General features: G+C 53.7%; 1 protein-coding gene across 1 annotated transcript in view; it reads right to left on the bottom strand.

The window, feature by feature from the left end:
• Window positions 1-26036, bottom strand: part of PCP4 (Purkinje cell protein 4) — a 47145-nt gene extending 21109 nt beyond the window's left edge. Inside the window, exons 1-2 of the mRNA XM_084231435.1 lie at window positions 26024-26036; window positions 2549-2600 (exon numbers count right to left, since the gene is read on the bottom strand). Of these exons, the coding sequence (XP_084087561.1) occupies window positions 2549-2600; window positions 26024-26032 (61 nt within the window). The 5' untranslated portion in view covers window positions 26033-26036. The remainder of the gene's footprint in view (window positions 1-2548; window positions 2601-26023) is intronic.
• Window positions 26037-26508: the final 472 nt, after the last annotated feature.

Below are 26508 nucleotides of genomic sequence, written 5' to 3'. Positions count from 1 at the left end.
GTTAATTGAGTACTATGCAAATCTCATAACATTTTGAAGTTCCATATTTCATATTCCTGTTCCTTCCACACCTGTGGGCAGCTTCTTCTGTAGTAACAGGAAATATACATTCAGATAAAAGACCTCTGTAGGTATCTGAGTGACAGCAGCCCAATTTGAATTTCAATGGATGTCACATTAGGTTAAGGCAGAAATTCCAAAGTGATCTTACATTACGAATTTTCTGAATAAGGAATTAAGCAACTTAGAATTGTTTAGGAAAACATCTTTCAAACCACTTCTAGACATCTTGGTTGGGTTGTTATTGACCTCTGTTTGATTTTAGAAACTGAAGCACAAACTTAATATTATAATAAAATATCATGCACATCTACATGAGCAGTTTTATCTAAAATGAAGGACTGACATGTTAATAACTTGAATTTATATAGTGTCATTATTCTGTAAATTTGAATATTCTCTAATTCTAAATATCCCCTTTTCTACTCAGAGGAGAAAATCCTCTAATATCTAGAATTATAGAAAGAAAAACTTTATCCGTAGCATCTTAAATTTTCCATTTCATTCACTTTTATACCTCCAAGTTTCCACTAGAGTGGGCTGAAAGAAAATCCATGACTGTGAATGGCAGAAAGTAGCATTTTCTGGAATAGCTGACTTGTTGCAGTGCCCAAACTCACAGTACTGCTCTGAGGGACAGGTGACTGAGCGCCAGTGCAAAGCCAGGGTGCAGGGGTGTGAACACTGGAGACCTTGTCCTGTCTCTGCCACCACCCACTTGCTCCCGGTACAGACATGGAGGACTTGCACTAAAAGGCACTGCCAGCGGCCTTAAAGCATAGGCCAGGTACCCTGGGGTACCTGTCACCTTTAAGCAAGACCTTAAGATCAGATTCATTTTCTTATAGCACTAAGGTGTCATTACTCTTTTAAGTCTCATTCTCTCCCAAGGGTGCAGTGGAATTTTCCAGGGGTTACACGACATGTGATATTATAGCAGACTAAATGCAGACACAGCTGCCTTCTATTAAGCAAGATATTGAAAAGATTTGCAAAAAAAAAGGCAAAACATTGCCACTCTTTTCTCTAAATAATTTTTCTGTTTTGGAAATAATGACTTTCCATGTTTCATTGTTACTGATGTTAACATGACGTAGGTTCATTGCTTTATTTTCAATGAATTGATAAGCAAACTTTGGAAAAACATCTCCATTTTGTTTTATAATAGGAAAAGCGTCAACAGACACACCGCGAACATTCAATTGGGCCATTGGGAATAACCAAGCACAGAAAGAAAGGACTTGGAGAACTCAGAAGATGTCAGAGGACCTGGGAGGAGTCTTCGCTATGAAGCCCCAGAATTCCAAGGGTGCGCTGTTCCATGGGGACGAATTCCAGTGGAGAGATGGATGTAAATCTGAGTCGGGAAAGTCGGATGCTTTTTGGTTCTCTACTTCCCGATCTCCTGGCCAAGAGCCCACACCCTCCCTAGATCTCATGGGGCCTTCTCAGCACCAATCCCACTGTTTAGTGATTTGATGACCTTTTCACCCCGAGGTCACCACATTGACCCTGCCCATGGGCATGCACAGTGCAGAGGAACATTCTAGGGCTTGAACCTTGCTGAGGCCCCAGCTCAGACCCACAACAAGAGATCCAAAGTGGTTTTCTGGCCCCTAAGGGATATTTGCGGCTGGTATTTGAGATTGGCATGATCCACAAATGGATGAGTTGGCACCAACATAAATTCCATCCAGTCAGAGGCAGTAGTTTTCCACAAAGGGCGAGTGCATTTTATAATTTGCAATTAACAAAAAATAAGAATACCAGACTCTAACCTCAGCGGCACCCTAGCTGCAGCCCCAGTGCTCAGGGGAATGTTTCATTATTTAACCCTGCATCACAACAGCTAACGATGGGGAGCAGGGCTGCCCCCTGCCCTGTTCCATCTTCCTCAAAGTCCCATTTCTGGTCACACTCCAACTCCCACTCCAAGCCTCAGTGTCCCGTCCACATGGGGTCAGAGGTGGAGCCGGGCATCACCAGACACTCACACTCAGGCCCCTGATGGCATCTGTCCCGCCAGGGAAACAGGCCGCGCCTCCTGCTGACCCGGCCCTCCCTGTGCCCCGCTCGGGTTCTGCAGACGAGGGAGGGTGAAGCAGGTTTTAAAGCCTCCTTTTAGGACTTGAGCACTTCACAGTTTTCAAAGCACTTATCTCATTTGATCTCATTTTATCCTCACAACAACTCGGATGGTTCTCACCAACCCTAATGAAGACAGCAGAGAACTATATTTGCATTGTAATTATCATGTTGCCCAAAATGGGAGCCCTCCTTTGGGAAAGAAAGCGTTCCCATCTCTGCATTTAGCTGGTTCCATTTTCTTTAGCCGCCCAGACCGGGCGCTCCGAGTGCATCGTTAACCTCCGCGCTCGGAGGGGGCCACGTGGGCGGCGCGGGCTGGTCTGGAAGGCAGGCGGGCCCACCCTGCCCTGCCCCAGGTGCCCACGCGCGAAGCCCGCAGAGGGGCTCCTCCCGGCCTTACCGTTTTCGCCCGATGTCTTGTCTTTCCCGTTGGTGGCTCCAGTGCCTTGTCTCTAAGGGCAGGAAAAAAATGAAAGAAATTGTTATCGGATCTACTCAGGATTTCCTTTGTCACCTTTATTGCGCCAAATGTCTTCTGCATTCTATCGACTTCTACGTTACTTCAGGTGTTGAAGCCGAGAGCTCATGCGAACAGGAATGGGGCAACCCGAGGGGACCTGCCGAGGCTGCACGGCACCCCCTCGCCAGAGCCAAGCAGCACCGGGTACGAGCCGCTGTCGATGGGCCGTGACCTCATCCAATGGGAGGGAGACAGCGGGGTCTGTGCCACCAGGGAAGGCCGGACCCGGCTCTGCCATTACACCGCTGTATTCCCGTGCAAGCCGCCACGCCCAAGGTTTGTTTTTAAGTGGGTTGGAATTAACCAAGACACTCTAAGTCGAGAGTCAAATTTTCTTCCATTGTTGATGTGTGGTTTTGCCGTTGTTTATGAAGTCTAAGTAGTTGAGCAGAAGGAGGACTATTTTATGATTAGACCTAAAAATCTGGGCAAGAGTCTGTAGGTGGGAGGTCTGAAGAGCTGCGTAAAATATGTGCCCATGGGGACACACCCACAGGCTTCGTCAAAGCACGTCTGGCTCTGTCCACGACATGGTGCACCTCACTCAGTCAGTCCATGGAGAAAGGTCATTTGTGAGTCCAACCTTCTGGCCACTGGCAGTTGGAAGGGCCTGAAGAGAAGGGAACGTCTCTAACGCTCAGGTGAAAAGGAGGCGGCCAGCAGGGGACTTTGTCCAAGGTCACGGGGCTAACTGGCGGCCCAGTCTACACTGGAGCTTAGGCTTCCTTGTCCAGAGCGCAGTGCCTTGCAGGCACGGCCACTGTCACTGCCTCACTGGGGTCCTGGACAGGCGGGCAGAGCCCTGACCAAGAAGCAACCATTCCCAGTGCCCCCCACAGAAGGAAAAGGGTGCCCTCAAAATTGACATGTGGGTCCAGGACTTCAGCCTGAAAACAATATAAAAACATTCATCAGGCCCTAGTTGTGTTCAGTGTCATCAGGAGAAATCCCCGAATCCCTAGTCAGCTCTTGATTAACAGTAAGTGGATCCTTGGGAAACGTTTGCTTTTACTTCTGATTAACGTGGGTGAACAGGATGAGAGATACAGCATTACCTCCACAAAGAGAGCCGTCCCCCGCCCCTGCAATGTTTACCACCCTGTGCACACGATTACCCCAGGAAGAGGCAGCCAAGTCTCCTGCTTATTACCAGCCCCCCCTACACACGCTGGCACCCCACTCCCGAGTGGGCGGGAATGCAAAGGCCCACCCAGGCCAGGGGCCTCTGCCCGGTGCTGAGGGAAACCCATCTCTGTGGGAGAAAGTGGGAGGAAAGGGGATACAGTGGGAAGTTTCCAAAAATGTGGGTCCCTTCACCACGTGTACCTGGAACATTTTGAATTTTCAGGCTGCCCCCCCATGCGCCCCCCATCAAAGGAGGAGGTGCAGACATGAGTCCCACATCACCTGTGCCTCAGCAAACCCGTTAGTTACAGGGTCACAGCTTCACAGCCCAAAGCACCCCTCCAGGCCCCCACAACCTCACCCCCAACCCCACCCCCCACCCGGGCGCCCCCCTGGCGCATAGAGCTTCTTGATTTAAACCAAATCATGCTCCTTGGACACAGCTGATTTGCAAGTGGCGATGACTCTGCCCTTCTGGCCTGAGCTTATTTTGATTCCCAGCTTTTCAAACACCAGCCGGATGCGTTCCCTGAGCTCGGTGACAGAATGACCGGGGTGGAGAAGCCAGCCAGGGGCGCCGCCGCTGTTGGGGCTGCACCGCGCAGCATGGAAGCCGCCATCAGAGCTGCCATAATTCACAAGCGGCTCAGGAAGAAGCGCCACAGCATAAAAGGACAGTGTTTAGAGTTTGAATAAAGTCAAATTAAATGGAATAGGAGCGCGAACTGGGTACGCGCTCAGCCCGCGTGTCTTTAAATACCTTGAGCATCGACACCTTTCAAATGTCATGAATACCTCAGTCTATCCAAGATTACCTTTATGAAACCTGAGAAAAACCAAAATGAAATCTACCCAGGGAAGAAAGGAGTCATTTTTCCAGGGTTTCTAAGACAGGGTTTTTGTGTCGTCTTATTTGATGGAGGTAAAATGAAGCCAAGAGGTGTCATAAGATAGTGTCTCGGATCAGAAAACAGTCCTGCAGAAAAGGATCATTGAAAGCATCTCATTTCAAAGTGCTTTGAGAACTTGTGATGTATTTTAAGGGGAGCTGAAAGCAGTGGGGGGGATTACCCAAAACCTGACCTCCTCGTGATGTCTGCGGAGGCTGTAACCATCTTTGCACGGGGCAGTGGTCCCGTGGGGGCAGAAGCGTCCTTAAACCACGCGGTGGAGAGGGTGTAGCCTGGACTGGGTGTCACGGTCTCCCTAGCAGGCCCTGGCCAAAGCCAGACAGGCCCTGAATTCTGACACGGCCCTGACGAGGTAGACACCACCATCCCTCTCATCAGCCTCACTCTACAGATCGTAGCCGACGGCACACAGGGGCCAAGTGTTCGAGGTCACACAGCTGGAACACGCCGAGCTAGCAGAGAGGCTGGGTCATTGACCACTGACCTGACCATCTCCCCGTATCATGGGGGGAGTCCTTTTTGAGGGTCTGCTTGAGTGGGCAGGGACTGGTGAAACAGGTCACCGTGGGAAGGCCAACACGACCTCACGAGCAGCCGCCGGCCTGGAGTGTTGAGGATGCCTGAGCTGTGGTAGAAGCAGAGGCAAACCAACTCCAGGGCTCAACTGTAGAAACTTGGTGAGATCTATTTAAAGTTTAAATAACAAGAGAACTCAGAGCTAGGCTACGCCAAAATGGGTGAATCAATGGGTGGATGGAGGGTGGGGGGTAATGAACGTTTTCCAATAAGAAAAGGTTTCTTTGCCAAGAAGGGAGAGAATTTACTACCCCGCGGACGATGGCTGCCTTTGTCCCCAGGTGAGAGAAACCTTCTATTCACTAACTTTAAATATGAGCTCGTTTTCCTGAGAACCTACGTTACCTGCAGGACAAAAGCAGTCACACCCCAGTTAAGGGGTGTGAGGCAGCTTGAGCTTGTCCCTTTTTGCCAGAATACACCTGCCTCCCTCTGAGCGACGATGTGCCAGCATTCTGTAACGCGCTCCACTGCCCAGCCTGGCTGCACTCAACTTTCCTCCTGCTTCCAAGGTCAACGCCTTCAGACCTGAGGAATTGCATAGGCTGTTCTCCCTGCCTGGAATGCCCTCCTTTCTCTTCTGCACCTTCACTGGTCCTAGACAAAGAGGGTCTTCATTTCCTCCCACATTCCTTTTTGCCTCCTCTGTCACACCCCAGGAAGATGATTCTAATTGGAACAAATCAGGTCAAGTGTTGAACTAGATAAATTATCCTCCGGAGCAAGCCCTGAACGAGATGCTGGCGTGCCAAGCCATCGAGGAATTTCAGAAGTGATCAGGGATGCTGTGGGGCCACCGCTGCTTATTCAGCTCACACAGCACTCCGGCTTCGTCTATCAGCCTATACGACAGCAGGAACCCCACACAGCTGGTGGCCGGGTTAGTGCAGATGAGCCCAACACCCTGTCAAAATTATCCAGATAATCAAGCCCCAGGGTCTTAGAGCTTCCTGCATGGACACGTGATTCTTTTTATCAGCAGAAATTTGCTTTGATGTTTCAGACCCATCTAGAGTCAGCTGGTGAGGCCACGGAGAGGAACAGGGGTTGATACACGTGGGATTTTGCTTATTTTGTTTTTCCTTTGGCTTGGGAAGGGGAGGGGAAAAGTGGAGGCAAAAATCAGCATCAGTTTCAACAACAGCCCAAGCCGTGAGCTCTCCTGACTGCTCCCGGGAGAATCTCACCAGGATTCTTGCATCTGGCCCTTGTCGTGATACTTGGCACAGATGTCCTCACTCAGGTCCTCTCCTAGCTCCACCCACGCCTCACCATTCCACGTTCATCAACACTCCTGTCTCCCTCCGGGTTACCATGTCCCACCCCAGATGCAGCGCCTTCTCCCAAGCTCTCCCAAATGCCTAGAACAGCCCTTCCTCCTGGCACCTGGGATGGGGTCCCTGCAGCAACTGCCAGCTCTGCCTGCCTCCACCTAGGGTGTCTCCTCTTCAAACAGCATCCCTATTACCATTCCCAAGACCTCTTGAAGGGAAAGGAGGTCCTCTATGAGGAGGGGTACCCCACTGGGTCACCCTACTCAGATTTACCTTTGCAATCACAAATAAGAAAACTAGGGCCTCCCTAGCAGCGCAGGGGTTAAGTCTCAGCACTATGAAGCTATCGGCAGCCACTGCAGCACGAGTTCACAGGGCGCAGCAGACCTCTCCTGTCTCCCCGCTGCTCCCCTCAGCAGTGTATCTCAGTGGATCCACCTATTCTGCTCCCCACTCTGTCTCTGGGGAATCCTCTCACCCTGCACCTCTTGTCTGCACCCAGCTCTTGTATGCATAAATAAATATATCTTTAAAAATAAAAGAAAAAGAAAATTCGTTGCCCCATTAAAACACTTTCCTCAGCACCATCTCTTTCTAAATCATCCCAGGTTCGTCTCCAGGAAATGCTGAGAACCCTCCCAGGGCGCCACACAGGAAGCTGGAATCACAGCACGGAAGTGCAGCAGGTGCTGGGCCTGCTGTGGACTCTGGAGCAGCGAGTTGAACGGGGGCAAGGCAGAACCCCACAGAAGCAGACTGTCCTGGGCCACGGCCCTCACGTACCGACACACGGAACCCACGGTCCCGGGAGGGAGGTTCCCGCCTGCATGATGCTCACTACTCAGAGAACACTCCAAATCGAATAAACCCCCAACAAAAGCGCTGGGTCAAGACCGAGTGTAGGACGGGCCTCGTGACCAGCTAGGACAGGAGCCATATAAAGGCAGGATTAATATTTAAGGATTGGATTTCTGAAGTGATTTTTCCTGACAGTCCCAGCGCACCAAGGACTATAGGAAAATAACAAAGACAAGACGTCGTCTTAGTTGGGTTACCCAGAAAGCAGAGCCTGAGGCAAACGCCCTCCATGCTGTAGCTGTGTTAGGGGCTTCGCCGAGCAGGACAGGGCATGGGGAGCGCAGCTGAGAGCGTGCTGCACCACCCGCGGGGCCTGGCACGAGGCTCCCAGGCCTGCAAACCGTGTCTGAGGACCGCGCAGGGTGGGAGGGGGCGGGAGGGGGAGCCCTCCCCAGCTCCTGCCTCTCGGGTGCCAGGGAGGCCCCCTGATCCCCAGTGCTTCTGGTAGGGCAGCATCTCACATCCCGTCTGCCAGGGTCAAGGAGGGCGCCCTGCAGGAGGCACAGAGGAGGGCTCGTACCCCGTGGGCAGATCACCTGCTCCCACCATGCACCCGCCTGATGTGCGATGCCCCCGCCCTGCCCACCGCTGTGTCCTCAGGCTCAGGTGGAAGGCGACGCGTGGGGCGTCTGACTCAGCGCGCCCGCCAGGTGCGGCTCGCCAAGTCTCAAAGGCGCCTCTCACGCAGGCTGTGCCCCCTCCCTGGGCTGCACAGGCCACACCAACTGTCAGGTAGAGAGTGGGTTTGGGTCTGTCCCCCGTCCTGGGGCAAGAGGGGACGAGGTGTGGCCGAGCCTCCGAGCTCCAGCAGGAGCCGCGCGCACAGCAGGGACACAGCGTGCCCACGGAGTCGCCGGGAGAGGAGGCAGCCGGCCCCTGGTGCCAGGCTCACCAGCAGCCCGAGGAGTGACGAGGGCCCGTGGCTCGTCAGGCCCCCGCAAGCCCGGCCCACACTCTCCGCAACGCAGGAGGAGGCCACCAAGGAGGGACGTGAGCCGTCGCCTCCCGCACGAAGCTAAGGGCGCAGGAGGCTGGAGATGCAGACAAACACAGTGCGGGCCACACACGTTTCCCTTAGTGACCGGGGCCTCCCCGCAGGGTGTCCCCCGTGACGTCCTGGTCGTGGGGACACCCCCAGCGTGTCACTCACCGAGGCCCAGAGCCCGGGCCACACCCAGGGGCCACAGAGCTGCTCATCCCACGTGACACCAAGAAGAAGGCAGAGTCTTAGACACCATGTGAGCGGCTGCGTCTGCAGGGCTGGGGGTGAGGAGGGCTGGGGGAAGGCGCCCAGCGCCCAGTGCAGCTGCAAGGCGGAGCGAGGGGCGAGGGGCAGCCCTGAGTGACCCCCTGTGACGCTGCCGAGACAGAGCTCAGGAGCTCCCCAAAGCAGGTGAAGAGGTGCGGTGAGGGCGTGCCCCCGGCTCCGCGCCCCCGTGCCGAGGTGTGCGCCCGGACGCTGGAAATGGGGCACCGCTGACTTGTCAGTTACACCTCCCGAAGGTGGAAGAAAGATTAGCGAGCGTTGAATGGGATGTTTTAGAAACTCAAAGCCCCGCAAGAAGTCGTGAGGAGCAAAACAACAAAACTGCCAAGACCACGGTCACACGTGCCCGGCAGAGCGAGGCGCAGGGAAACGGAATGTCAAGGATTTAGAAAATTGTTCTGACCATTTTCCCACAAGCCACGACTGTCTGAAGAGTTTATACTTTTGCACGTTTCTATGACACACTTTCTAGAATCCTGCCTCGGGACCATCTTGAACAGAAAGGGTCCCCGTTCAGAGGTCACCTAGGAAGCCCGGCCACCAACACCTGTGTCCTCAGGACAGCAAAGCCAGAACCCGGGACAGATCAGGTCGAGTCGGAAAATCCCTCCACGCGTAGGTGTCATCCCACGTGGACCACGCTTTTTCATCCCAGAAGATTGACGAGAATAAACGAGAACTCTAGTGGGTCAAATCTCGGGTGCGAATGAGCGGCCACATACACTTTCTGAATCACACCGGCAGCATCTGTGCTCACTCCGAGAAGTTGGCTTGATCTTCAATCTGCTGGGCGAGGACCGGACTCACCGGGTCCCCCCGCCGCCGGCAGCACACCCCTCGCCCCGGAGCCCAACGGTGAGCAGGCAAGGAAGAGGGGTCACAGAGACACGGGGGGACACGTCCAGCTATTAGAAAAAAGGTAAATTTTTTGCCATTTGCAAAACAGAATGGAAGGAACTCAGGGCATGATGGGAAAGAAGACAAGTCAGAAGGAAAAAGACAAACGGGACGTTTCTCCTGCGTGTGGAACAGGAAAGAGATGAAGCAGATAAAGGCCCAGGTCAATAGGCGGCAAAGGCCCTTCCCGACAGACTGATGTTGCCAGAGTGGACGCGGTGGGCGGGGGCGCTGTGCTTTGCCGTTGAGTGGACCAGAGAGGCGTGGCCTTCTCCTCCTTAGGCCTGGGGAACAGAGACCCTTCTGAAGGAGTCAGGGTTGGGGACCCCCCACTCTCCACCCTCCCCCCATGAGACTGGCCCATTCGCCCCAGATGCTGGGAAGAGCGCCTGCTTGCATCTGTCTGGGCAACGGTGGAGCCGCCCCCCACGGAAGCCTTGGCTCAAGGAGGCGCCTCTGCTCAGCCCCATCATCGAGCCATCGGAGCGAGGGTGAGACGGGGCCCGCAGTCCCGGGTGGGTCAACAAAAACAATTCTCCCATTAAGGGGTTTTGGTCTCTCTCAGCCTGAGGAATAAAAGGTCCTCTTCAAAAGCAGATGGTCAGAATGAGCCAGCAAGGCCCCAGGCCCTGATTCAGATTGGGACAGCGGCCCGGGTCAGCCCGGGGCAGGGTTGGTCATGCCTGGGCTGGCCGCTCACCTTTCCATCGAGGCGGGTCCCCAGGGGAAGGGCATGGAGTGTGGCTTGGCTTGGCTCACAACAGGAGGGGAGACGGAGAATTAACCATCTCAAGGCGGTGCAAAGAGCTGTGACCCGAGATGACCAAGACAGGGGCCTGGACGAGGGCCCCGGCTCACATCTGGTCAATGGGGGTCCACTTCCCGCATCAGGAGTGGGGTGTGGCCAAGCCCCACCGGCTGTGCCCGGCAGATGCCCTGGACTGGACCCCCGTCTCCATCCCTCCCTCTGAGAAGGAAGGCGTGAGCCCTGCTCTCGCTGGCCACGTGTGGCGACTGGCCTTGGCAGGGCTCTGCCCCGCCCACCCACTGGCGACCACGTCTCACCAAGGAGCCCTGTCTGGTGATGTCAGCGACGGCTCTCCGCGTGGAGCGGGGGAAGCGTTCTCTCCCTCTGTTCCAGCATCTGGCCTGGGGTGGGCTCTGCCTACCAAGTAGCGGCAGAGACTTCGCAAAGGACGGGGAGCAGCACCCACCCCACCCCACACCGCAGGGCCGGAGCCGTCAGCATGCGTGCGGGGTCTGTGCGGGGCGGTGGCGTCTGCCCCAGCTGCTGTGCTCCACGCGCTGTCTTCCTCGCCTGCTGGTCCATCTTGCCAGTTCCCGACGGTTTCGGGGTTTCCAGCACCCGTGAGAGGCGAGCGTCGTGACAGGCAGCTCCTCAGAGGGGTCGTCGGGAGAAAGGCACAAATCTGCAGGCCCTGGGGCTTGGAAGCGGCGGCCCTTCCCGGAAGCAGAGACGCGGCTGGTCCCCAGGCGCATCGCTGTGGTTTGGTATTTCATGTTTTATTGACGAAGGATCGTGAGGCTTTAAATGAAACTCAGGCGCCGAGCCTGGGCACATCGAGAGGGACAGACAGCTGGGGCGGCCGTGGCCACTGGTCATTGGGGGGGGGGGGTCGCCTCCCCAATAAGAGAACAGCCTCTGGGGGTGTCACTGCAAGCCTCCTGCGAATCCCAGTCCCTGAATTGTCCCAAGAGCAGAAGCAGCTTGGATGCCAACAGTGTGTGATAAGGACGGAATAGATTTATTTTTAAATCGTCTATAATTCTCCGAGCAGCATTCTGAAAATCAAGCACTAAATGCTCCACTAATTTAATCCCTAAAGAAGTGAAAGTGAAGTCAAAGAGAACTTGGAAAATCTGAAAGGTCTTTTCTTGTTGCTTATTTTTTTTTTTTTTTCACTTAATAGTTTGTTTTTTTTTTTTAAAGTGACAAGATCTTCCAGACAAGCGCATTAACCTTTCCAGGTCCCTCAGCATTCCCCCCACTATTCTCAGGCTCCCACAAAAGAAACGTGAGGCTGTCAGCCTCAAATGCTCTGTCCTGCCCAGAGCAACTCTGGCCCGACCTTTATGCTGACAGAGATAAGGGCCGCTGTCGAATCAGCAGCCATTTTGAGGATTGGCTGTTTGCCTTGTGAAATTCACTTTATACTTTATCCTATTGGCCGTGTGATTTAAATTTGCCTTCTCTACCCTTGAAAATCCTTGTGTTAATTTTCTTTTTGAATGATATGGTTTCCTGGGCCTCGCCTGTGGCCTAGGGGTCAAGTCTCAGCACTATCACTGCTGCGGCCTGAGTTCGATCCCTGGCCAGGGAGCAACCCACATGGCGCAGCAGACCTCTCCCCTCAGCAGTGGATTTCAGTAGATCCACCTGTTCTGCTCCCCACTCTGTCTCTGGTGAGTCCTCTCACCCCCCACATCTCTGGCCTGTAGCCTGTTCTTCTACACAAAATATATTATATATATATATGGTTTCCATTTATAAAAAGTAGGTATGGTCATGGGGAAAAATTTGGAAGAAAAAGGCAAAAGGTGGAAAGTGAAAAACAAGGTATCCTCCAGCTGATCCCAGTTAATGGACGTCAGTATCCCAGGACATCCCTTCCCACCCCTTCCTCGCAGACGTGCAAACACAGCCTCTGTTCTACGGGAGTGACCACCACCCCATTCACAGCCAGCCCAGTGGCAACGGGAGGGACAGCTGCTCTGGGTGGATCCTGACCTTGCAGATCCGACCCTGGGCCTGAGACACGCTGAGCCCCTGGCAGAAACGCCACGAAGGTCTCCAGCCCCTGCTCCACACGGGGCCCAAAGCCGCTGGCCCTGCTCACTCACCCTGGCTGGTGGCCTCCCAGCGGCTGCCCTGCTGTGGTTCTCGTGGCAGAAGAAAGTCAGGGAAGGTTCCAAACCACCCTGGAGATTGGGCAGCAACCCCCACAACAGGGTCAGGGTTACATGCTAAACTGTGTGTCCCCAAAATTGGAACACTCGCCCCCAGCCCCTCAGAAAGCCCTCAGGCAGCAGGACCGGAGTCCTTCTCGGGGGGGGGAGCGTTGGACACTGACACGCCCTGGGGGTGGACAGTGTGAAGAGACCTGGGAGAGGAGGCCGGGTGCCCGGAGGCAGGCCCTGGACATCCCCTCTCACGGGAGCCCCCCCACCCACACCTTCATCTCGGCTCTGACCCCCAGAGCCGTGGGAGGCGAGCAAGCAACTCCACACAATGGGCAAAGGCCAAAGCAGACACCCCGCGAGCTTGAGGTTATTTCTGCTCGGTCAGACATCGCTGCACGGCCAACGGACAGTCTCACAACCTGCCGCTCTCCGGTGAACACCTGACTCCACAGCCCCCAGACCCTAAGGCAGCAAACGGCAGGGGAGACAAGGGTTGTGTCCCCGGGTGCTGCTTCTCAAACCGTGATGTGTGTGAAATAACCAGGGTCCCAGTTAAAACGCAGATTCTGGACAAGCAGGTCTGAAATGGGACCTCAGACTCGGCATTTCTGACGAGATCCCAGGTAGCGTGGATGTGCTGGCCCGGGCCGGCAGGTGACAGGCGGCAGGCAGGCCTGCTGACCAACCAGACGCAGGGCGGTTTAGCCACACTCCCAAAGATGCGCAGCTGCAGAGTGCAAGGGGCGGCTGTGGCTGGGCGTGCTGGCCTGGAGCAGGGCGCGCCAGACACGTGTCCTGCCTGTCTTGGGGGAGCACTGCCTGGAAGACAAACACCGGCCTCGGCCACCCCCATTCTGTGGCTCCGTCCAGCCAGTGGCCTTGCGGGGCTCAGGCGCCCTGACCCTACTGGCCATGGAAATTCCTGGCTTTCCTGGAAACTGTGTGTGTGAACGCATGGGCCACTGCATGGGGGGCCCCGCTAAGCCACCACATACCCAAGCGTCCTCTCTCACTCCATCTGAAGCTGTGGGAACAGGACCCCAGGGCCGGGCAGCCACTGGCGCCCATCACCCACCGTGCCCAGGCTCCGTTCCCTGAGGTCAGGACACCCTCTAGAGACCAGCCGCTGCGCAGGTCAAGGCCACCGCTGAGAAAAGAGCCCCTCTGAATACTGAGGCTTTGGGAGACCTTTTTTGGCCATGCAGAGCCAGGGTGCTCGCCCCCACTCCACTAAACCAAAACTAGCCTCAGGAGGTGGTGGAAGTCTGGGTTGTACACTTCAGGGAGAGAGGGGAAAGCCGCGTCCTAAGGCGGCTGGAGCAGCTGGAGCAGCGAAGTGAGACCTGGAGGGGAGCCCCATGCGCGGCCAGCCCGGCCCCCAAGGAGCAGACCTCCTCCGCACTGCCACTCTGTGGCTGTGCCTCTGGGATGGAGCCTGGCTTTGTATTCCTTCCCCGGCGCCCCCAAATCCAGCACAACTTAATTTGCAGGGACACAAACCCGGTTTCAGTTTAGTTAAAGGTGGCTGTGCAGGGGCGGGGCTCGGGGGGGGGCGGCCTCGGAGCGCTTCTCTGTGCACGCTGAGCACGCCCGCACACCTGCAGCCGGGCCTGCACACTGGGGGAAGGTGAGGACTGGAGTGAGGGCAGGGCTGGGGGCGCAGGCAGGTGTCCGAGTGAGCAGCCAACTCTCCGAATTGAACTGGAGACATTTCTCCCATGAGGGTGGGAACCCAGCGTTTACATGACCTTTTAAAATACACACACGTGCCAGGTGTTTCTGGGTGCATTTCATGGCTCCACCCTCTCGACAAGCCTGCGGTGTCACCCAGTATCCCTGATTTGGGGGCCAAGCGTGCCGCCAGGGGGCTCCCTCAGAGCCTGCTTGAAAGCACCATCTTTGGGGGGGGGGGGGTGGCAGCCGCCTGCTCCCATAGTCAGACACAGGCTGTTCCAAAATTCTCTGAGAGGAGGCTGCAGACACCGCAAGGGATGTTGAAATTGTGTCTCACCAACTGTTTCTCGTTTTCTTTTCAACCAAAAAGCTCACCAGGCTGGGTGGCCCCAGGCCGGGGGACCCCCCCACACTCACCCAGGGTCCCTCTCTTGGAAGGGCCTGCACCTTGTGAGGCGCCATCACCATCCTGAGACTCCTCACAGCGTCGACAGGGGGCGCCACCAACAGCGTCACTCTCTGTCCCCACGCATATCTCAGGCTCCCCCAGACTCCCCAAGCCTGTCTGAGCTGGTCGCCTGCCCAGCTGGCCAGGAAGAAACGATTCCAGATTCCAGAGCGTGGCTCGTTCTCAGCCGCCTCCTTCCTAAGGGGGCACTGGCCACTGCTTGGCCCACGTCTTGCTCCCTTGTCGTCACACTAAAAGGACACAGGAGCGAGAGCCGGGTGCCCTGAGGCTTCTGCCTGTGGCTGTAACGTTTCATGATGCTGCATTTATATTTTTGTCATGTGAAAATTCAAAATCCTTACCCAAAATTCAACTGTGGGGGAGCTCACACATGAATTCCAGCCAAATCTGGCTCTGTCTCAGCAAGAGCTCAAGAAAAAAAAAATGATGACATGAAAATTCACAAAAACAGTGCCCCCAAAATGAAAGGAAGCTGCTTTGAAGAAAGATTAAATCTAGATGGAAAAATAATGATGAAGTTGAAGGAGGTATTTGGTGGAGACACTTGACAAGTCGCTATGTCTATTTTAAGAAGTTATCTTCAAGGAGAGGTAGAATAGCCCACATTTCCGAGGTATAGAACATCGCCAGAAATAATATTTGCGATGTGGCGCTGTATTATCTCGATATTTTGACAGGACTTATGCATATGTGAGAACAGAGCTATAAATAGAAGGATGAGCCCAGGCCTTGCACAAACTCCAAAGAGAAGGAAGTAATCATGGTGAGGAAGCCACCAGGGTCTCCAGGATACGGGGTGCAAGGTGTCCTGTTGTGGACAAAGAAGGCGGTGACAGCCTGGCCAGGTCATGAAGGCATCGCTCAGGACTCGTGCGAGGAGACTTGACATAAACCCACACGCACAGTTCAAGAACCTTACTGACTGTCCTCATGAAGTCACCTTCTCATGTATTGAAGGAATTACTTTTTTCACTTCACCCTGTTCCGGCAGATAGTGGACGCTGACAGAACCCACAGAATCACTGATAAGAAGGGAAAGAACCCAACCTCTTGACAGGAATTTTTATCACTGGGCAAGTGTGAGAAGCCAGCTATGGCATCCGAACAAGCGTGGATCCGTTCAGTGAACTTGATGATGGCCTCGGTCTCCCGTGGCCCTGGGATGTGGGACTCTAGGACGGATCGTTGGCCCTGGACCACTATTCTTCAGTCAGCAGGGACTGAGCCCCGGCTCCTCGGGAGGTCCTGGTCTTCCTCTCCTTCTCGGGTCTGCACGCTGACACGAGGTTTCTGCAGTGATGACACCTGTGTCCGTAAGGACCTTGTAAATCATGAAGTTTAAGGGATTAGGTCTCGCCCACTGGCCTAGAAACCCTCGTAGGGCAGGGTCCAAGAAGCATCCGTTCACCCAGCGGGGTCTCCATCCCTGTGGGTTAACAGTTGGTCCGTGTGGGGAGATGAGAAGGAATCCGAGACACGGCCTCTGCCATCATTCAGGAGGCAGAACGTGCCTGGCAAAATATGTGGGTGGTGTTAATACAAGCCACGGTGTTGATCATATTAAGGAGCCACTGTCCCCTGGGCAAATTTGGGGGGATTTAGGGTGCTCTTTCTTATCCAAACAGAGTCACGAAGGATAAGGCCAGGAGTGAAGGCGATGGATATAAACCCAAAGCCAAGGAAACTCTGCCAGGGAAGGCAGAAGGAGGCATCTCGACAAAGGTCCCCAGGAAACTGTTCCTCCTACTGACATTCCCCATCTTGTCTGCGAGGGGTTGGGACGGGAGCATGAAGGGGGCAGAGTGCAAACTTGAATCTCAAGAAATACAGTCAACATACATTCTTCTGTTGAAGGAAGAATGGCTTTGTCAAGATTTCCACGCTTGTTCTTTTTTTACTTGAGACTAATAAAAAAAAAAATCCAGGACGACTTTCATTTTAATAGATTTCATGCCCAAGTCCTAAATGGAATTGGGACAGGTATAAAAGAAATTGGGTTGTATCCTGGATATGACAGAAAATGAGAAATTTAATGGAATAGGAAATGTGTAAGTGAGACCTAGACTGGCTTTTCCTCAGAAGCTCCATGATTTTGAACAAGATTAGCCTTTGGGCATCCAGATCCCTACTTTCAAAATGACTCTTTTGAGTGAAATGACAACTCTGCCCTCCTTTAATTCCCTGAATTCTAAGTAGGACGTAGATCGACGGTCCCTCAATACGCCGGTGGTCTTTAAGCAGGCTGGCGGCACAGAGGGAGGGCAGAGCCACCATGGCCAGCCGCACAGGTTGCACACTGCACAACCCAGGGGCACCGAGGACACCGGCTGCAGGGTGAACAGCACCTCCAGGGCGGAAGAGGCTTCACCCTCACCGTCATGCATGATGAAAAGAACTTTATATCCGATACGAAGAAATGTTATCAATATCTGGATTGACAGTGACACGGTCACTTGATGGGGAGGGAAGGTGGAGCCCCACAACAGGGGATTGTCTGGACACCCTGACACCCAACACGCTCTCAGAACACGGCCGGAGCTGCAGTGCAGCTCTCTGCGCTTCGATAAGAGGATTTCTAGATTATACGCGCTACCTTTCATCTCCCCGCAGGAGGTAAGTGGCTGGAGAACATTCCCCGCAGAGTCACCTGTGACAAGAATGAGCCATGAGGACACTAGTAGACAAAATAAGCCAGTCGTGCAAAGACAAGCACGGTGTGATTCCACCTCTACGAGGCGCCTAGAGTTGTCAAGTTTATAGCAATAGAAAAGTGGGGGGCAAGGGACAGAGGGAGGGAGTAAAGGGGAGCTATTGTTTCCTGGAGACAAACGTTCAGTTTTACAAGATGACAGAGCCCTGGAGAGCTGTTTCCCAACAATACAAATAAACCTTAACACAACTGAACTCGACACTTAAAAATAGGTAAGATGGTAAACTGCACAATATGGTTTTTTTACACAATAAAAAATATCTTGCATAAAATTTTCACAGGTTGAAAATAATGCCAAAGCTGCCAGCAACAGCATCGAGGAAACAACAGAAGCTCTGAGTAACCCTTCCACGGTTAGAACCTCCTCAGGAGCACTGACTCCAGCTGGAAGGCACAGCCACCAGGTCAGGCTCGAAAGCGGCACAGTTGCCACGACTGTTGCATCACAGGCCCCGCGCTCCGCCACCAGCAGTGAGCTTTCTCAATATGCACTGTACCTTGGAACTTTGCATCATAAAGTCTCACAATCCAGCAAGGCATCTGAAAGCAGGGCTGATGCAAACACGCTCCCGTCCTTACAAGTTTTCATTTGTGCAGGTTCTTCACTGCCCTGCATATATTAGCACACGAGCATGTACAAAGAAGTGTAAAAGAAATAAATGCTGTGCATACGTGCTCAGTATTTTTCACCCGAGAGGGTGTGCTCTCCAAAGCTTTGCAAACCAAGATTCTAAAGGATTACCACCGTTGTTCCTTCCTGGATCGTGGGAGGGCAGAGGAGACAGTTCCCCAAAAGTTGAGAAGCTTTCAATATCGGTTTTTTAAAAGCTTGCTGAAGACAACTGATAGACCAATGACAGCGAATCAAAGATGGGGAGGAGGGAAGGGAGATGACGGTCTTGCTAGGGACTGGACATAAACTGCCCAGCTCCTCTAGAATTGTTGAGGAAGAAGCTGTCACTCTAGCAGAAGGGCTTCAGGTTTCGCTTCCTGCTGCTTCCATCTACAACGCTTGGAAATTCATGAAGAGTCATGAACTTTTTATTGCAGTAGCATTGGCTTGTGCTATTTTGGTATTTTAGGGAGAATAAGGGTCTCCCCTCAAATATCGCCACCCTTGTGCACCCACCACCAAATCTCCCTAGTCCACCACCTCAGTCCATTGTGCTCCCTTCACTCTTTGTTGTTACCCCTCCAGATGCTTCATTTCTGTAGTCAGCTCTCAAGAGCTAGTTTGTAAGTGTGTCTTTGTCTGACCCTTAGCTTGGTTTCTCTAGCTTGCACATATAAGTAACACCACTTGGTTTTTATTTTTCTCCTCCAAGTTTTAAAACAGGCCCAACACGCTAGCCCCTCTTGCATGTGGCAGGCTTATGTCAACACCAGTGTCCAGCGAAGACCTCTCACCCCTCAGAGAGGAAGAGGCCAGCCTCCAGGCATGCAACACACCACGCTTGTGCTCACAACCTCACCACCTCACAGCGTCAGGGGTGTCTCTGCACATTGAACAAGTGAGGGAAATGTGACAAAGAAAAGTCTGCATATATCCACCATTTTGTTAGGCTCAGGGAAAAAAAAGTATTTTTTTAACAGCCCCTCATGAGACAGTGCATAGTACTTACTAAGGAAATTATATGCATAAGAATTTTGAATTTTAAATCAAGTGTCATTTCTTAATTCATTTTTAAATTTTGGAGCTTAGGCACCATGGGATGGACAGAAAGTGGAGTGGCTAGAAAAAGAAGACCTTGTTATAGTGTTACATTGAGATCTTATTATATTGTCACTCTCTTGTTTGGGTAAGACAAATGCAACCTCCAGGGCCCTCCTTTCAGGCTGTGTAAAACTAAACCTTGATTTGTTTAGTCACTTAATCACTGCCTTCGAATCTTGACCAAGTCACTGGTGTGCTTTCATGGGGACCAATGACAGGTTTTCTGCTGTTACACTCCACCCTGGCTTTGGATAGTCGGGCCAGGAAAAACAGCCCAGTTGCAAACTCATCTATTAAATAGTTACAAACAAGTGTTCAAAACCTAACACTCACGGAGGTACTGTTCTTTAAGAAATTCAGGGCACGGGGTTCAGTGTCCCTGCATTGAAATGCAAACAACCTTAAAGGAAGCTGAAGGGGAAGTGACATCTTGCTTGTAATAGGCTATCTATGGCTGTCTGGTGGAGGAGCTTGTGAATAACATCTACAGAGAAATAGTAGAGGTTCCAACAGGAAAAGGTGCTGATAAAGACAATCCTATTAAAGAATATATTCAATTAAACACAAAACCAGTGAACTTCAGAGGACAGAGAATGGTAGATGATATTTGTCAGCTGTCAATGGCCCTGACTGTAATCGAATCCAATAAATAAATATTGTCCTTCAAAAGACTGCCTTCCAGACCGTTGGGTGAGGATGGAAGCCTGGATCAGCCGGGATATCTTAGTCTTGACTCAGACTGGGAAGAGACGCCTTCAGAGAAAGGGATCCCCAGTTTTCCACCCTTGTTCCATTGCAACCTGAAAGTTGCCTCATTTGAATAGTCCTATGGGTTATTTCCCTTAGGTGTTCTGCAAGGGAGCTTTCAATTGTGGATGATTACCTTCCTGCTTTATGATTCTAATTCATCTTCTTTTATGTATAAGGTGGCAGTTTAAGAGTAAAATATAAAATAATGGCGTTTAGCGCGTGATTGATTTTTCCACTGACCATGTTATAAATATGGCCAAGCGCTTCCCTTTCAGAAATGGAATGAGAAGTAATTCAGTGAAATTCCAAAGCATAAATTTCGGGCTGTTTGCAAGGCACAAACAATATTCCAGCAGATTGATGCCTGGAATGTGTAACTTATGCAGAATTGTTCACACAGAGCAGCCCAGAAATGGATGTTGGATTTATAGGCTTGAGTCCTTGATGGGTGTGGTAAGCCCGCTTCGTTTATGGCATAAAACAATGATCTATAGACCATTCTCACACCCATGCTCGAGGCACCTGCGCCAAATCGAAGGGAAAATGTTTCTGTATTTATTATTTATACCTCACTTTATTCCAAAGATTGGAAGGAGAATGCCAAATGGTTTGTGCTCTGGGATAAGAGGGAATTGGAGACAGACCCTGTTAGGCTGCTCGAGTGTGTGGGCGCACAGTTCAACACCCAGCTTCCCGGGAGAACAAATCCGAATCGTTCTGTTTTTGCATATGAATTGTCATGTATTCCTATTTTCAAAGATAAATTAAAATATTTAAGGGTGCGACTAAATTTCATTAAAATATTTGTTATAATTAATATAATTAAGTGACTATAAATAGGATTCATTTTTAACAATGGAGGAAAACACTTTGCTACGAACCTGCTGGCTGTGTGCTGGGTACAGCTGCCTCCAGCCATCTGCCAGGACCTCCAGGTTGTCCCACCATGATTCAGCAGGAGCCTCTTACTGAAAATCTGCTTCGACTCTTAGGCCCCTGGAACCACAGCCGGAGAGGCTTCTGGTTCAGTACAGTCGGCCATTTGTCAAGCTCTCCGTTGGCTCTGCCTCTCCAGTGACACAGCCTTTTGTTGGAATTGTAAAGAACACACCTGAAGTGCAACTGTCTCCGCGCCACAACCCCCAACTACAGGACATTAGAATTCTCCTCCCCCAGCTCTCCTATTTTCCTTGACATTTTCCCAAATGTCAACCGTTCTTTTTGTGTGGTGAGATTCTTCCCAGTTTCTCTCATTTTCTTTAACTGCTTGAGCAGAGTAGCAAGGCGCCCGTTTCCAGCTTAGAGAGTTCCAGAGCAAGCACGGGTTTCCAACCAGAGTCAAAGGAAAAGCCAGAACCTTTCCTCTCCCAAAGCATCCTGATCACAAGCTTCAACTTGAGAAAAGGGGGTGTCAGATGCTTTGGGAAGCAATAACTGATAAATCCATACCCCAAGACCCATCCATTCATCCAGGACTCAGACTTACGAAGGTCAAAGCCACGCCGTGCAGAGGTGCAAAGCGTCCCTGTCCTCGGGGACGCACATAACAGAAACCTCAGAGGGCGTCGTTCTCATAAACAAAATGCAGCCCAGGAAAGGATTCCAGGGTCTGATTGTGCTCCCCCAAATTCAGAGGCTGAAATCCTAATATGCAAATATGATGCTATTAGATGTGGGGGCATTTTAAAGGGGGTGACTAGGTCACAAGGGTTGGGTGCTCAGGAAGGGAATTAGTGCTCCCCGGAAACAGAGAATGATCCCTCATGCTCCCACCATCTATGAGCCCAGTACGGACTCTGGACCATGTCCTCAGCCAGCTATGCTGATCCCAGGCCTCAGGCCCCAGAACTGTGGGGAATAAGTTCCTATTGTTTGCAAGGCACCAGGCTGTGGTGCCTTAAAATAATACTTTTAAGGCATGAGCTTCAATGCCATGTTTCTAAAGGTATGCGTCAAATATGATATAGACCTGGGCGTCTACACCCCCTTAATCTTCTCTTCCCCCGGGATGCAACCCTTTCAGAAAGTCATTGTAAATTCACAAAAAGCCCCAGGCCTGAGCTCATGGTATTATTCACGGGTTCAGGTGGGGCGGCACGAAGTGGACTAAGGCAGAAAGACCGCCGCCCCCGCCTGAGCCGACGCCTCGGGAAGCGCAGGGGCCGGAGCGGGTTCTCAGGAATCGTGCAGAAAATGTGTCTGTGCTCATCAAAAATTCAAGGCACTTTCCAGTACAAAACCCATGTTTTCTTTTTATCTCAATCACATGATTCCACTAAACTTTGAACAAAATCAATTGTGAGTCATTTATTCAATTTTCCTTCCTGAAAAAAATACATCCTGCATTCTGTCATTCTTAGAATTCAAAAGAGAAAAAACAGCGAGACTCCTCAATCCCACAGCTCTGGTTAATGAAATGCAGCATCGGGGAAGCCGGGCCGCGGCAGCGACTACACTCGGCCCCCAGCACACAGGTTTTTGACCTTCCTGAGGGCTGCTTTCCAGCTAGGGAAAGTCAGACTTCCAAGTCAAGCTGCAGCGGGTGTTTCTCTGGAGTGCACGCCCCCCACGAGAAGGAGGGAGACCCCAGCAGGTGTGGCCCAGCCAGGCCGAGCGCGCGGGTCTTGCTGGGCCTCCCTGTGGCTCTGCCGCTGGTGAAGTTAAGATGACCCAAGAAAGTGAACTGTCATCTGGTCTTCTCTTGCAAGGTCCTCAGAGGCAGTTGCCAAACCCACATTTCACTCAGTTACCCTCAGGTGCTGAGCTTAACAGGTTCAAAATACGTTTCCTGCAAACTTAATGACCCACCATTAGCTTTTGTTTTTGTTCTGTTACATCCTAAGAAGCACATGATGCAAAAACCCTCACTGTCCATCCGTCTAATCTGGCTGTCTTGCTTACCCCGATGACTGGCATCCCCCCGATGACTGGCTCCCCTTGCAAATCTCTGTCCAGAGCAATGCCAGTCACTGTTTTCTTCTGACCTTAGAGATTTAATGTAAAAAGGCAACTGAATCTGTGCCAAGGAGGACAGACAGGTGGGTCTGAATGTTTGCTCTTAAACGTCCTCAGTGTCAGTTAGACCACCCTTCTGACACCTGTCGCCCTGGCATGAGCGGCAGCACACATCCAGCACAGCGCAAGGAGAGCACAGGGCCGTGGAGCCCAGGATCAGGAAGGTGCTGTCCCAGGGGTCTCATGTCTAAGCGGTGGTGGCTGCCAAAGCCTCAGGGACAACCCCCCCCCACCCTCGCCGCCCAAGAAAGCCAATAGCGGGTGTGGTTTTTCTATCCACTCTTGCTCCTATGTGTTAAATTCATGGTTCTGACCCTGTTAAATAAGTTCTTTTGAAAAGCAACTTAAAAAATGGCCACCTGAATGAGAAGAGGCGCCTGTCACTATTCGTGACTCTCTTTCTGAAAACCACTGATGGTGGCTCAGCCTTAAGGGAGCCTGTTCCTTCTCATTTTGCACGGGGGAGAGAAGAGAATAAAAGTTGTAAACTTCAGCCTTGGCGGCCGGGATTTCTGATCCAGCAAACAGACCTAACCCTGCATTTTGATCCCTGCTAAATTATCTCCCAACTCATCTCGTTGATTGCTCCGGGCACATCTGACATACTTTAATACCGAATGTAAATTAGACTCCCCCACACACCACCTCCACTCTCTCACATTGCCCTAAATTTGGACTTGACTTTCCTCGCTATACTTGCGCAGCTCTTTTCAATCACATGTCATTCCCCCCCCAAAAAAACAGTCACCGGATAAAGAAGATGCTGTGTCATAAAGTCGCCCAGTTTAAAGCCAGCTCCGGGCTCATTTCCCCTCCCAAAATTCCCCGAGGCGGAAGGACCTGCAACAGCCACCAGAGCTCCTGGCCCTTGGGGTGCTCTCCACCCAGCAGGCTCATGCACCAGCCCAGGGGAGCAGCTCTGAGCTCAGGGGATCCTTAACAAGCACCCGGTGCTGACAGCTGCAGCAGGAACCCTGAGCCCACCAGCCTCCAATAAACCCCGAAGTCACGGGAAAGACCACAGACCCTCGCTTTGGCTCTCTGCGGTAACTGGTTCCCTGTGTCAGCAAACGATCCCCTGAAGCCCAGCCTGCCTGAGTTATTAAAACCAGAGTCACGTGTAATTCATCCAACTAAATAAAGCAAAGCTTCGGGACTGGGGGACGGGGGCCAGCTCTCTACTCAAAGGTGCTTCTGTTCAACTTTATTAAAAGTTTTAAGCAGATTTAAGTTTAAGTCAAAGGGCAAATTCCCTTCCTCTGTGCAACACAGTCCTAGAAATCTGGAAGCCGGCAAGAGAGCTAGTCCCTAAGCCGGGGCCAGAGGGCGGGGCTGCAGGGGGAGATGCAGGCAGGAGGGAGAAGCAGGAGTGGATGGGGGCTGAAAGGATGTGGGGCAGCCAAGGAGACAAAGCTGAGTGGCACCTGTGGGGTTTTAGCCACAGGACAGGACCTCAGGCGGAGGGCTCCTTGGTGCCAGAACCTGCAAAGGCGTCTGATGGGCTGCGGGGCTGCGGGGCGGGGGCGGCCTCAGAGCCGCCCTCATTACACATTCAGCAGAAACCAGGCTGCAACCTTCACCCCGGACTGAGCTCTGGGGCCTGTGCTCTCTCCCTGGGGACCCGCAGTTAAGTGAACACGGTGGAGCCAGGCACTCAGGGAAGCTCATGAGGACAACCCCGGGCAGCTGAGGTGGGGTGTCAGCCAGGGCCTGACCACCAGGAGGTCAGCAACGCACAGGGCCTGCCAGCAGCCACCTTGGAGATCGGGGGCTCCCAGGGTAAAGCTGGTTTCTAAGTCCTTCTCCAGCGGTGTGTAAAAAGCCACCGCACCCAGCCAGCTCGCTGATGCAAGCCGGGGGAGCCTGCACAATAGGGAACTTTGGAAGCCTCTGCTGCGAGTCCAGCAGAAAGTCCCCCACCCCAGCAGGTGGGAAACAAGGACCGGACATCAGCGCAGTCTCTCTGCCTCCTGCTCCTGCCCCCACCTGCTCCCCGGTCTCTGCACCTCTGTCCAAGAACCCACATGCACTTGGACTTCGACATCCACCTGGCGGTCAGCTGCCCGGCCTTGTGGCTCAGGGCTGGCTCAGCCTTCACTGGCCGGTGACTTTGAACCAGCTGACCTTGAAACTCTCTGTGCCTTGGTTTCCTCATCCATCCACTGGAAATAACAGCAGCCCTGGACCTCACGGCTCCCCACCGCCCCCAAAGGCTCAAATCAAGAAACCTAAAGGGAGCACAGAAAGCAGTGCCTGGACAGAGGCTCCCCAGGCCTCCCAGGTTGGGGGTCGCCGGACCGCTGGGTGACCCGCGCCCTGGGGAGACACAGCCTTCCATCCTCGCCCACACACTCCCTCCCCACCCCTTGGCTCCATCCCGAACCCCAAACCCCGCTGCTGAACTTCATCCTGCTTTGCCTGCCCGCTTCCTGCCGTGTTTACATCAGAAGTCACCCATCCGAGAGATAAAAAGCAGCGGAGAGGCATTTTATTTCGGAAGTTGTTAATTTTACTCTAGACTTCCAAAAAAAGGATCCCCCATCTGTCGGGGAGAAAAAAAACAAACAGAAGATAAAAGATCTAAAAAAGTAAGGGTTCCAGGGCCCACCCGAGGGAAGGAGCAGGGCCGTGTCTGCACGGGAAGGCAGCGAGCCCCCCAAAACTGCCTCCTCTACAGGGGGAAAGGGAACATGCTGTTTTTATAAACCCAACGGGGGTCCCTTGGCTCCCACGAGTGCATCTGCAGGACGTGCTCAGCGGCGCCTGCCCCGGCTCCGGGGCGGTCTGGGGGGGGGGGGAGCGCAGGGCGCAGGGCACAGCACCCCGGCCCGGGCGCTGCCTCCCGCCCCCCAGCTCTGCCCAGCGCAGGTGCCCCCGCAGCCCCTCGCTGGGGCGGCGCCGAGAGGATGCCCACAGCCCAGCCTCCCCCTGGCTCCAGGCGGCCCCGCAGACGCGCTAGCCGGGGAGCCCAGGGGACCCCGCGACCCGCTGGTGCGGGAGAAAACCTCGGGTCTCGTCCTCCGGCGTGGGGACCCCGCCAGCTCCCCCGCAGCCCCCGCGCGCTCGGGAGCCGCCGGGGAGCCCTGCCCCTTCCCGGGGCGAATGGGCACGAAGTTGCAAACTTCAGCAGCCGGCGCCCCGCGGAGCCCCCCGAGGCTCCACAGCGCGGGTCCCGGGGCGCCCGCGGACTCACCTCGCTCATGGTGCCGCGCTCCTCCGTCCGCTCCGGGCGCGCTGGGGTGGCGGCCGGCCCCGGGCCCGCGCTTAAGAAGGGCCGCCCGGCGCATCACGCGCGCGCGGACCAATGAGGCGCCCTCACCTGCGCGGCGCGATCCCCGGGCGCGCGGGGCCCCCTAGCGGGCGCGCGGGAGGCGCGGGGCGCGGGGCGCCCGGGGGCGGGCGGCGCGACCCCCGAGGAGGGGCCGGGGCGCGCGGGTCCAGGGGCGCAGCCGGGAGCGGAGCCGGCGGGTGGGGCGGGAGGGGGGCCCCGGCGCTCCCCTCCCGCGGGGCCCCTGCCCCTCTCCGCGCCCCGCCCGGGCCCGCCGCCAGCCCTTCGTGCCCGCCCGGCCGGCGGAGGCGAGCGGGCTGGGCGGGGACCCTCACCTGCTCCAGCCGGGGCGCGCGGCCCGAGCTCCCGACCTCAGGCGCACCTGGGGCTGTTGACCCCGGCGGCTCCTT

Source organism: Talpa europaea (assembly GCF_964194135.1).
Source record: "Talpa europaea genome assembly, chromosome: 4".
NCBI classification, from domain to species: domain Eukaryota; kingdom Metazoa; phylum Chordata; class Mammalia; order Eulipotyphla; family Talpidae; genus Talpa; species Talpa europaea.
The sequence above is the reverse complement of the archived record's forward strand: the minus strand, read 5'-3'. Positions and strand labels throughout refer to the sequence as shown.